Source organism: Lupinus angustifolius, chromosome LG12 (genome assembly GCF_001865875.1).
Source record: "Lupinus angustifolius cultivar Tanjil chromosome LG12, LupAngTanjil_v1.0, whole genome shotgun sequence".
NCBI classification, from domain to species: domain Eukaryota; kingdom Viridiplantae; phylum Streptophyta; class Magnoliopsida; order Fabales; family Fabaceae; genus Lupinus; species Lupinus angustifolius.
Window position 1 is genome coordinate 16469804 of NC_032020.1, and position 12146 is coordinate 16481949.

The window sequence follows — 12146 nt, forward strand, 5'->3', positions numbered from 1 at the left end:
ATTAAGTAACTAATAAAGAAGATTCAACTACCATCAAATGTGGTAAATAAATTGAAAACATACATCATCAAACAACATATGTGTCATGCTTTAATTTAAAAAAACGAAGAATAAGTCTAAAATTTAATTAAACAATGAAACTTTTTCTATATAATAAGGTAACAAATGACAAGCATGACTATAGATAAGTTAAAACATATAATTTTTTAAAAATGTAATGTTTTGATTGCTTTTAAAAAAAATTGATTTACTCGGTCAATCTAACCATCCGAGTTATTGATTTTAGGCTTAGATCGATTGAGTCGAACCGAGTCAATCCATTTTTATGTAAAACTAATTAAATAAGAAGCTCGAATGGTCAGATATCTGGTTCACAGTTGAACTGATCAGTCCAAGCTGAATTTTATAACACGCCACTAATTTCTTTTTGGAAGAAAATCAGAAAAAGTTAAAACATAAAAATATAAAAAGAGGGCGAAATATTATAGGTTTAATTACGATATTTCTTTACAGTTATAATACATACTACAGAAAACTGGATAGTGGATTATAAAATAAGATGAGATGGAATATCCACCACCGACTTTGATTCACAATTGCATTGAATGAGTGACACGTTCGCATTCAGCGTGTCCTTGTCACCCATATTTGCCCGTTGAAAATTGAGCTTTTAATGAATATTATTTTCCTCACAATGAATAATCCCATCGTTATATGAGACTTTCGGATCTCGCTGATGTGTTTTTCTATTCAACTTGTTTGCTTCAATGACGAAATGCTTATTTTTTCTTGCCTTAATAACATGGAAGCCTTTCAACATGAGATCATCCACGTGTTCATTGCTTAGTACTTGAAATTGTGACGATACAGACATACCAAACATAAAAGAACAGTTAACAGACAAACTTAACATTACTCTTTGTAATAAGCGTGAGTATATGGGTAAGCACCTAAAAAAAAGTAAACAACATAACTTTTGCTTCAACCTACTCAATTACGAGATTAATATTTATGCATCATCTATCCGTGGTTTATGTGTACTATCGATTTAAGAGTGAGTGATTATTAATATATGAACAATAAATAATATATCGTGTATACATATTTCTCCCTCATACTGTTATCCCCGATAAGATGTAGAAGATATATATTATATTGACCATGAGACGTGTCCGTATATACCATATAGTTTTGAAAATGTATCTATAATAAATCAAGGATAAGCTCACTATTCTGTTCAACCCCCCACCCACAAATAAAAAAGGAAGAGAGCATTCTTCTGCTCCAGTTGACTTGAATCTATGCTGCACATAGCTGAGAAAAAACCCACTTCCAGTAACAATCTTCAGTTGCTCCTCTAGTGTAGCTTTAGCTTTGTCTATCAACCTTCATCATGGCAGGGACTGGCAAGGGGCCACATGAAGAACCAAGTAATTTATACATCAATTAAGTTATAATACAAAAGACCTCAAAACTTCAAAATTTTATGGCAATGCAATATAACAAGTCTCGCACCATTCAACTTCAAGTTTCTTAAGAGATCCGCTGAAAAGTTCAAACTCTGTTTGGACAACTTGAACCCCTGCATCCTCTCAAGAATTGTAGTATTGAAAATGAGTAACTCTTTCCAAGCCAAGGAAAGGCTGTGACCTTTTCAAGGCCAACATAAAACTCACTCTTCACCATAATGTGCAAACTAGATTTGTGCAAAGAGTATTTCGTTCCATGTGTCAGGAACACCAGGCAAACACCAGTGCAAACAATCCTGCACACCAGGCTGTGCTGTGAGGCTGAACCTTGATATATGACCCTCATCCCTAAGCTGAGAAAGACCTGTTATGTCCAAGAGCTTTACCCCTGTTCCCTTCACAGCATTCCCAGCAACAGGGTCACTGGACTCCTCATCCAATAATTCCTTCCCTACCGACATTGGTTTAGTGTTGTCACAACTGCCTCCTGTGTTCCAGTCCCCACCAAAAAAATGTCTGGGAGAGATGGAACGAAAGAATGCCTTCAAACCTGGATATTTTGGAAGCTGTGAATTTACCCAACTAACAACACTGTGAACTGTAAGATTCTTGGCACCCCAAATCACTGCTATTTTCTTGTCAGTATTTGGCACACCGCCAACATGCATTACCCATCTATTAGCTTTAAGCTTTCCTCGATTCCAGTGGTGACCTGTGTTGAGAACGAGAACATTGAACTTGTGGAGATATTGGCGCAAGAATGCTGGTGGCCGATCAAGGTGCATTGCATAGTCCGTTTGTGGATTGTTTACATCAATAGGTTCAACATCACAGAGGATTGCTGACCAGTAGAACAGAATGGTAGTATTGGTGCTTGGGAAACGGTAAGCCCACCCATTAGGCCGTGCGTTGCCCTCAGCTATAACCAGTCCATACTCCTCCCCCACATCTTCCACATCAGTCTTCTCCTCACCACCAGTGATCATGCACATTAAAGACTGGAACTGCTGCCGGCCCAACGAGTCTCCAACAAAAGCTAGAGTTTTGTTTTGCAACCTTAATGCATCAAGATTAATATTATTGTCAATTTGGTCATAAAATTTATTGGCTTTCTTCTGACAAATCCAAAAGCTCAGGCTAATAAAAAGAATGAAAGTGTAGATGGGAAAGTTGGGGTAATTTGTTTTCTAAATCAGAGGTAATCCACAAAAGTAAAGGTATCTTGAAAAGAACAAGTCATATGACCAGAAGAAAATAAGAGCAAATTAAGCAACATGGCTAGTATGCTAACAGCCTAACACATGCTTCAACCAAGGCTGACCCACCATATTTTAAGTCAATTGAGCAGCATTCTATGTCTCAATCGTTTTGAAGGAATTTATGGGCAAAAGGAATTGAAAAATAACAATGTTCAGCACCAAATGATAGAATATCATCAAGTAATTACCCAAAGTACAAGTCAGGACAATGAAATACCTTTTCAAAAATTTCAAACCTTCAAAGTCCTCCATTTGACAACCTTTTGGCTGCCACCTAAGCTTCTCATATGCAAAATCAGTACGTTGCATCATGCGGCAAGCCCACATCGGTGAAAGCCATTGTTTGCAACCAAGTCCTGAATACAAAGGCCGGTTGTTGTCTGGAACCCATTTTCCTTTTGCATAATTACAAGCTGAAGAAAGGTCAACAACAAGGCATGGTTTAGTTAACACTTAGCAGTTATATACTTCATATGTACAACAACATGCATGATCCACCCCTCATGCAGAAGAACAGTGATTTGTTCTTTGTAAGACAGGTGCAATAATTTGGAAGCAAAAACGTAAATGACTGACTAAACAAGTGCAATAATTTGAAAAGGAAAATAGTTCAAATTTTAAGACAGCTGCTCTAGCAAGAGAATTTTGTTATCCTACTATTAGTCTGTGGTAATATATTTTCTATTTGTTAACTACACCTACTACTGGGTCATGATCGAGTGCTACATGGATAGTAGGCCACCCCTCACAAATGGAAGGAGGATTCAAATGTCAGAAATAAAAAATATAGTTTCTTAGAAAATTGAAGAAATATCCTTCAACAGGAAGCTTGTTATCAGAAAACATGTTGAAGAACCTGAATCAGTTTTTCTTCAAGCATAATATTTCAAGCATTCTTTCGAAACACTTGAGAAAGAAATTGGTTTCTTAGAAAACGAAAATATTCTTTAGAAAGAAGTCTGTTGTTATAATACGGGTTGAAAAACATGTTTCAATTTCCCATTAACTCATCCAAAAGAGAGTAAAATTTTCAATTGAAATTTATAGATGACAAGCAAAGAAGATCATTACCTTTAATTTCTGTAGCATTATTCCAAATGTTTTCTTTTTTGCCAGTTGAAGAGCTTCTTTGTGGAGAGCTCTTAACAAAAGCTTTTCTATGTTCTTTTAGTTTTGAAGTTTTCTTCCCCTCAGCCTCACTCCTTTTAGCCTCAGATGTTGTCGTTGTGGGAAAAGTTCGTATACCATGGTTTTTCCCAGCTTCCAAGATTCTTTCATGTTTTGGTTTTTCATCTGACACACTTGAAAGAATTTCTACACCATCATAATGAATTATTAAATTTAAGCCCCAAGAAGATAACATGAGAGTAACAGAAAGAGAGTGAGAAACAAAACAGGAAGATTAAATGGTAAGGGATTGGTAAAAGGATGGTGAAATATAATAGAATGTGCTGTACTTTTTAACTTGTCTACATCTAACAAACCCTATCAGCTTGGCTAAGCAATGTGCGACTCTGAACACTATAGCAAAGAATGGGATAAGTAAGTCAGCATATATAGAGGTCAACATATGCTCATTTGACACAATATATGGTACCTTGTCATGAGGCATTTAAACCCCTTTAAATCATAGAGGACTAAAGGAAGCAAATATCTTAAGTTCTTTTACTTTTTGATATGAATTAGTTCCAGTGTTACTTTTGATCTGTAAACATGTAAAACAACAAGAAAGAAAGTGCTGAGAAAAATGCAAGCTTATTAGTCAGCATGAACTTTGAATCCTTAGGTACAAGACAAGGCAATATTTGATGCCATTATAACTACACTTAGGGCATCCTCATCCCAAAGAAATGAAATTAATACCCTTATCAAGATACAAGTTTTATGTTCATTGATTTCAGGGGCAAAATGTGCTGAGAGATTCTCATATTCTAAGGCGGCAGGCAAGGTACAAATATAGCCATGCAGAAGAAAAAATCTATATCAGAAAGTCTTCCAGTCTGTAAAATTAATTTTTTGAGATACCTTAACAACTATATATATGTTTTTAACTTCATAAAAGAAATATAAAATAGTATTTGACACATCGTCAGAATATTACATCAGTATTGTTCAAATACAGCGATTATACAAGCAGAAGCAAACCTGAAGAGAGCTGCAGTGTTTTTTTAGGAGAAGGAAAGGCAGTGAGACTAGGTGTTGTCTCCCATGACCATAAAATGATAGTTGCAGCCATGAGAACAATAGAAATAAGAGAAATTTCTTTACTCTTTAAGCTTGTCTTCATCCTGCATAAACATATAATTACAACAGCAACAAAAAGTGAAGGGAAAGCTCTCATCTTTCAAAATAAGTTGAATATCACACTCTAAGTGACCGAGAACCTATGGAAATAAGATGAACCCATATTCTCACAAGCATGAACAAAAAGTTTCACCTTCAGCCGCAACTCAGTAGTCCCTTTTAACCGTTTTAACTGTTTAAGCTTAAGGTAAAGATATACAGAATAAACGACAGAAATAACCTTAATCTATTACTATTAGTTTAATCATCGAAAATTCACTGCCATCCTTCATATGCACTTATGCAGTTAAATTAGCTTCTTCAACTCCAACATATAGCATATGAAAGTGTGAAACCAATTCAATTAATAATTTCAAGGAAAAAATGGATCTCTCCCTCTTCTATTATGCAATATCCACCTTCTCAATTATCACATTAAAAATGATGACAAAACCTTGAAAAAAAATAAAGTTTTAATTCGAATTATACAATTTTATGAACCAAAACCCGGACAAAGTAAAATTTGCAAGCAACTATGACACATGTACATAAGCCCAATAAAATAAAATAAAAACAAAGTCGAGGAGCTACCTATCCATCAATAACAAATACACATAAATAAATTGACCACCATTCTCATGCGTAACTAACAATGGATCAGGTCGCAGTAATTTTACCTGTTTCGCTTTACAATGCTTGATTTTGCTGAATCTTGAAGAAAACAGATGCCAAAATCAGGAACAATGGCTGCAATATTAAATAATTAGTGAAAGGAAAATATGAATGAGAATGAAAATTGAAGAAGGTAGCGCGACATTCATAGATGATAGATCTTACCGTACAGTGTATGAAGATCACCGTAGTTCGCGGCCAACGCTGCTTCACCAGCTTTTTTATTTTTTATCTGCTGCACAAACTTAATGCCTCGTTTTAGAGATCTCAGGAAATAATTTATCCCCTTTCTCCAGTAAAAAGATGATATATGTGTTATTTTGTTTATTTTTTAAAATATTTGTATAGAAAATGATAAAACATGACATGTGCCATGATTTTAGTGGCAATAGAAGATAACTTATCTCCTTGTAACAGGAGATACTCCATTCCAAGTTAAATAGTTAACAAAAAAAAATATAATATTTAAGCACTTGCATTTGCATTGAAAGATTTATAGATTATAATATTATATTATATAGTTTATTATTCTTACTTTTTTAAGAATCGGTTATATATATTTCTCCTCTAATAGTAATTATTAATAATAATTTAATATTATTATTTGACTCATTCTATTGACGCATTGGACTGATTACCTTTTAAGGCTTGGATAACCTCCACGGTACAGATAGAGATCACTTCTGCTCATTCCTAACTTTCATATCCTGTTCAATGGAAACGTGACATGAGATCCTTTGTTCTTATTTTGTTCTCACTTTCATGTCTCGATCTAATAAAAATGCAACATTGATTTGAAAAGAAATTTTTTATGAAACATAAAATAATAATTTTTTATATTACTTGTAATAAGATGATTGGTTAGAGACATAAAAATATATTTTGGGATATAAGATCTCATTTCCATCATATATGCCTTTTTTCCCCTTGAGTCAACAACATATAAGCTATTAGTGTAATCAACTTTGATTAGGTGATCATAGTGTGATTAACCGGTTCACAAGTTTCCTTTTCTTTATTTTTGTTTTTACATGTTTTTCTTCTTCTTCTCCTTAGCTATGGATGTTTTGTAAGGATTTTTCTGATAAATTTTGGAGGGTTTTCTTCATTACACAATTTTAAGCACAGGCCAAAAAATTTAGGTAAACATATAAACATATAAATATATATATATAGTTAGACAGAAACAACACATAAATATATGAAAACATGATAAATTATTATCATATATATGTTTGGAATTTTCTAACTTAGTGGAGGGATTTGTCTATATGTCAGTGGGGGATCCATATACCATCCCTAGCCGAAGTTGTAAATGGTCTTAGTTTATATTTTAGGAGATCAAACTATTTTTAACATTGAAAATTGTGGTCATTTGTGTTAAACTTGATTATATTAGAATAATCCAAGAAGTAAACCAAATATTAACTTAAAATTATTAAGGTAGTGTTCTTATAATTATATATTTATACATAATTATTAATTATATATGGTATTGAGTTGAAAGTAATGTCATTAGTAAAGCACCAATTACGTAGGAGTCTAGGACTATATGGATGTCATATATGAGATAAGTTGCACTTTGAGTGCTTCTATGACATCATCTCTGAACCTGGCTCAACGTTTTGAGAGATTCACAACTAGTGGCTGCGTACAAATCCTTTAGATTCTAGTAAATACTAATAAGGATAATATATAATTCTGTACTGTAACGAAAAAACAGTTTATTTATCTGTTAAAACTATTTGCTAGAGAACTCTTCAGCTTTGAATCTGATGAATGTTGTAATCATGGAACCAGCCACTTGGACCATATGTTCCTTGGCTTTCAATTTCTTCGGTCTAGCAATTAATAAATTCAGATTTTGACGCTTCACTAAAAAACATGAAAGAGACTAGAGTAAGGTTGGTCGAGAATCCTGACAGACATACTCCTACAACATTTTTGTCTCCAACTAGGTACAGCAGAAAACAAAGTCTTGAAAGTAATACTTATGCAAGCATCTCAAATGGTAACAGCCCTTGACACATCATTTGTAGTCACTGGTCCCAATAGGAAAATATTCCCTTACAGCTTCACTCTGTTGTTAGTGACTACAAGTCCCAAATCTTGTGATTCAGTGAAGATATTGCTGCACTTCCATATCAAGATGTCTACTAATGTTTTTGTCGCTCTAGAACAAATGGCAAAACTTGCACATGGTTAGTTTTTAAGTGATCACACTGCATCTTCTTGTCATTTTCTTACAATGGATGAGATAATGACTTAGGAACCAAAGCCAACATCATTACATCAACAACTAGCTGTGTGAGGTAGTTTTTAACTGATTTAACTAAGTAACCTAAACATTATCTGCCAGAGAAAATTGTGACATCTTCTGTCACCTTGAGCGAACCCTACATATCAGAATTGTGATCTTTAATCTTGTGGCACATGTTATCTTAGACTTCGAGCATAATGGCTTTTGTTATTAGTAGTATACTATGAATATGATCATGGTAGAACACATCTATTGTTTCAAAAAATGTGTTACTTGTGATTGATTGAAAAAATTATATTACAATTTGCTTCGGTTTATGTTACCTTTTAATATTCATAAATATTCCTTTGATCATATTGATTGCTTATACTTATTAATTGAACAATGTGACACATACATAAGTGTCATATATGAATTGGTGTCTACTATACCCGTGCCAATCAAGTGGTTCAAGCCAGTGGTATTTTTTATACAAACGGGTTATTAACATGTTAGCATATGGTATGTCATGCCTAACTCCATTCTCCAGCTCCAACTCCACCTTTCTGATGTGGAGTGACAAATGAAATAAGACCAAAATGTAGCACCAGTAGTAGCTTCCAAAGCAAACCCATTACTAGTTAAGCAAGTATCTACATGATTGCAAGGCTACATTAGTCCTAAAGAGACATAAAACACATTAAAACGATAAGCTGTTTTTCACATGTCAAAATAATTCAACAATTAATGCCTACAAGTTATAAAGTAACTAGGAATACAATCAAAAGTTGGAAAGTAGGCTTTTTATTTGTTCGGTTTTCCTTTCTTGGATTGAATGAATAAGACAACACCAAAATCTTGTCTGACAAGTCATCGGCCAATTGTTTCATGGAATAGCCAGAAATCATAACCTTGTCAGTGAGATCCGCAGACACAATAAAGCTTTTGGTGTCCCTTACCAAACATTGTTGAGTAGTTAGTTATTCATGATAAGGAATTAGTCCTTGCACATATTTAATTTAATGGAAAGTATTATACTTTGTTGATATTGCCTTTCATCTTTCCTTGGTTATACATAATACATAGTATATTTACACTCACTTAAAAACGATACTATTTTGAAATTGATGATAATGGAACGAACTTTGATAAAAATAGATCAAATTCAATATTCATGTATAAGAAATGAAATATATATAAATTACACTGTAGTTTTAGATATACGATACCCACTATCAGGAAGTGATGAGATTGTGCAAATATGAAGGCTAAGAAGCAACAATCCCGTTCTGTTGCATGCTTTCCTTCAGTATACCTCTTAGTTGGATTGATAGGATGAACTTGTGTGACTGAGATTTAGATAAGAATGTCGAAATCAGACAAAGAACATTGATCTACTCTGCCAACTAATTAATCACGTTATTGTTCCATGTTGGCACATTCGTTTTGCGACATGTGCATGTGTCCAACAAATACTGAAATGACAAAATTCTAAACCTATCACTATATCAGTGTCTCATGTCAAGGACCCTAAGACCATGTTTATTTATGAAAAAAATATTAAATACAATAAGTTTGTCTATACAGTGCAGGTACCACTTTAGGTATTAAAATGCATAAACCTATGCCATATCCCGCTGAAAATTTATTAATTGAGATAATAATTATTTTAGTCATTCATCATATTTGTTCTCTATTCGGGTACAAGCCACTTATCCTAAGATTCATCAGGTGAAATTTTATGCATCCCATAAGATGAAGACTGAATCCATCATTTTTTTCATATATTATTTTTTCTGTACATCTATGACAGATAAAAATTCAACACCTTCTAGATAGAAATATCACCAAATAAATACAATCACATAAAAAAAAAGACCGTTTTTTCTAAGTCATGGTGAGGGAGTGTACCTCTCTAAAACATATCAAAATAATTCAATTATCTACCAATTAAGTTACATTAATGTCTACTATATCTAAAGTGAAAAATATACTGCGTAAATATTTCAAGGCTAACACACTCTTACTTTCTCCATCTAGTTTAAAGAAGTTAGATCTCATTATTAAAGAATAAAAATATGTTATTTTAAATCATATCTCACAACAATGAAATAAAAATAATAAATATTTAATTTTTTAATTAATATATCATATTTTCATCTTGTGTCATATAAGATAAGACAACATAAATCAATGTTCATTGTAAAATAGTTTTATAATTTATTTTATTTATATATACTAATATATTAAGTGATGGGCACATTTTCTATAATGGTATATAAACATAGGACAACATAAATCTCTGCCGCAACCCTGCCCCTATATTATTATTACATTCCAAGTCTCGAACAGGTAGAGAGAGAGAGAGAGAGAGAGAGAGAGTTGGGTGATACATTGATATTGCAAAGAATGGCAATTTCAGGGTCAGAAACTCAAACTCCCAACAGAGGCGTTAAAACAGTTACTCCTCCTCCTCCTCCTCAGGTAGCAGCAGAGGTTGAGAGTGTGAAATGTGACTCATGTGGGTTCACAGAAGAATGCACCATTTCCTACATCTCAAGGTTGCGTCAGAGATACCAAGGTCATTGGCTATGTGGCCTTTGCATTGAAGCTGTGAAGGACGAGGTTCTGAGATCAGAAAGGTTTATCACTACTGAAGAAGCACTCAATCGCCACATCAGATTCTGCAGAGAATTCAAATCATCTTCACCACCTCTTAATGAAATAGAACACCCTATCTTTGTCATGGGGAGAATTCTTCGGAGGAGTTTGGATTCTCCTAGGCCTCTTAGATCAAACTCAACTACTTCTCTTCCTTCGGTTCATGTACTTCGTGATCCTCCTCTCTTGAGATCAGAGAGTTGTTTCTCTTCTATCTCTGGATAAGTTAAGGTATTGGAGAATCTTAATTCTTACAGTTACATATGAAGCATGAAACATGGGAACTGTGTTTTGTTTTTTCGATGAGGCATGACTCCGCTGGTAATTGTTCTTTTTTATTTCCCTTCATGTTCAATGTATATAGGGCTTATGTTTTGGGATGCTTAACAAATTTTATAATTTAATTCATGTTTCTGTGTTTTCTGTTAATGGAGATTGGAAAAAAAGAGTATATATGGTGTTAAATTGTTTTTATTATATGTTATTTCTTGTTTTGGGTATGGGATTATTAAGGAAATATGCTTTAAGGAAACAAAGTTATAGCAATTGAAACAGAACAAAAAGACAGCGCATACGTGCTATTGTGATAGCTGGCTCAAGGCTTAAGCACTCTTTAAAAGTTAAAACAAACAAATTTTGCATTAATTCATATAGCTGTATACAAGCGTCGAAGAATATATAAGGAATCTTTAACTAATAATCCTGGGTGTGCTTAGCTGTTTATGAGTCACAAACTTTGTGTCACTTTTCAGCTTCAACATTTACCAGAAATGGCTTAAATTGAAAGATTTTTCTGGAAGAAAAATATATTTTGGAAAGGTGATTAATACAGCCATTAGCATAGGAGGAAAGTTCAGAGAATGTTATATTTTTTTTTATACTATTAAGAGTATTTCTTACATTTTTTGGTAATTTTTTATACTACTAAGAGTATTTCTTACATTTTTTGGTAAGGAAATCGTTTTTATTGAGGGAAAGGGTTAGTATTTCATAAGATAGAGGCCCAAGTTTTAAGTTGGTCACAGTAAGAATGCATTGAACTGAATTAAGCTGCAAGTAGCACGTTTCCACTTCTTGTACTTCTTCCTTGCTTCTAATTGTAACTGAAAAATAGTAATGTTATGCTTTCTTGCTTGAGTTACATCCTTGCATTCCAAGACTAGGATATAAACTTATAAATATATAAACCTTTACTAAAAATATCATAACTATACCTAGAGAAAAAAATATACAAACCCACATATATCGAATATTTTTTGCTGTCATGGGAAAAAGTAGATCCCACTCCTCTTAATATAGGATCAGGAAGTGGAATGACAGATCCATTTGGAATGATTAGGAGTGATCTTCTTTGTCAACACAACCAAATATTTTTTCTCTCAATAACCAATGCTACTTGGCTAGTAGCACTCTAAGTAATTATTGACACTGTAATAAATTGATTATACTTCAGTAAAAACAAATTTTGATTAATTAATATGTGTTGTGAATAATTTAATACCGTAAATAGTTACTAAAAATAAAATACCACAACTATTTCTTTCTTCCATATATGTTAATGTT

General features: G+C 33.3%; 2 protein-coding genes across 3 annotated transcripts; one reads left to right on the top strand and one right to left on the bottom strand.

Moving 5' to 3' along the window:
• LOC109362945 (protein trichome birefringence-like 16) lies at positions 1124–5912 on the bottom strand. Of its 2 annotated transcripts, XM_019609047.1 has the most exons (6): positions 5849–5912; positions 5689–5758; positions 4874–5016; positions 3800–4042; positions 2946–3141; positions 1124–2525 (listed from the first exon to the last, which is right to left on the bottom strand). In XM_019609047.1, exons 3-6 carry the CDS (start codon positions 5013–5015, stop codon positions 1697–1699), a joined length of 1410 nt encoding a protein of 469 aa, XP_019464592.1. In that variant the 5' UTR covers position 5016; positions 5689–5758; positions 5849–5912; the 3' UTR covers positions 1124–1696. The 2 variants fall into 2 exon arrangements, with proteins under 2 accessions (XP_019464592.1, XP_019464591.1); XM_019609046.1 differs by lacking the exons at positions 5689–5758; positions 5849–5912 and having other exon boundaries at positions 1125–2525; positions 4874–5187.
• Positions 10224–11034, top strand: LOC109361709. Its single transcript, XM_019607239.1, has one exon. The coding sequence runs from the start codon at positions 10332–10334 to the stop codon at positions 10806–10808; it is 477 nt and encodes a 158-aa protein (XP_019462784.1). The 5' UTR covers positions 10224–10331; the 3' UTR covers positions 10809–11034.

Coding starts and splice junctions, on each gene's coding strand:
- LOC109362945 (XM_019609046.1), bottom strand. CDS start 5,069: ATGAGAGCTTTCCCTTCACTTTTTGTTGCTGTTGTAATTATATGTTTA. Junction 3,142..3,799: donor TAATGCTACAGAAATTAAAG/GTAATGATCTTC, acceptor ACCTTTCTTCAG/CTTGTAATTATGCAAAAGGA. Junction 2,526..2,945: donor GGTTTGAAATTTTTGAAAAG/GTATTTCATTGT, acceptor TGATGCATTAAG/GTTGCAAAACAAAACTCTAG.
- LOC109361709 (XM_019607239.1), top strand. CDS start 10,332: ATGGCAATTTCAGGGTCAGAAACTCAAACTCCCAACAGAGGCGTTAAA.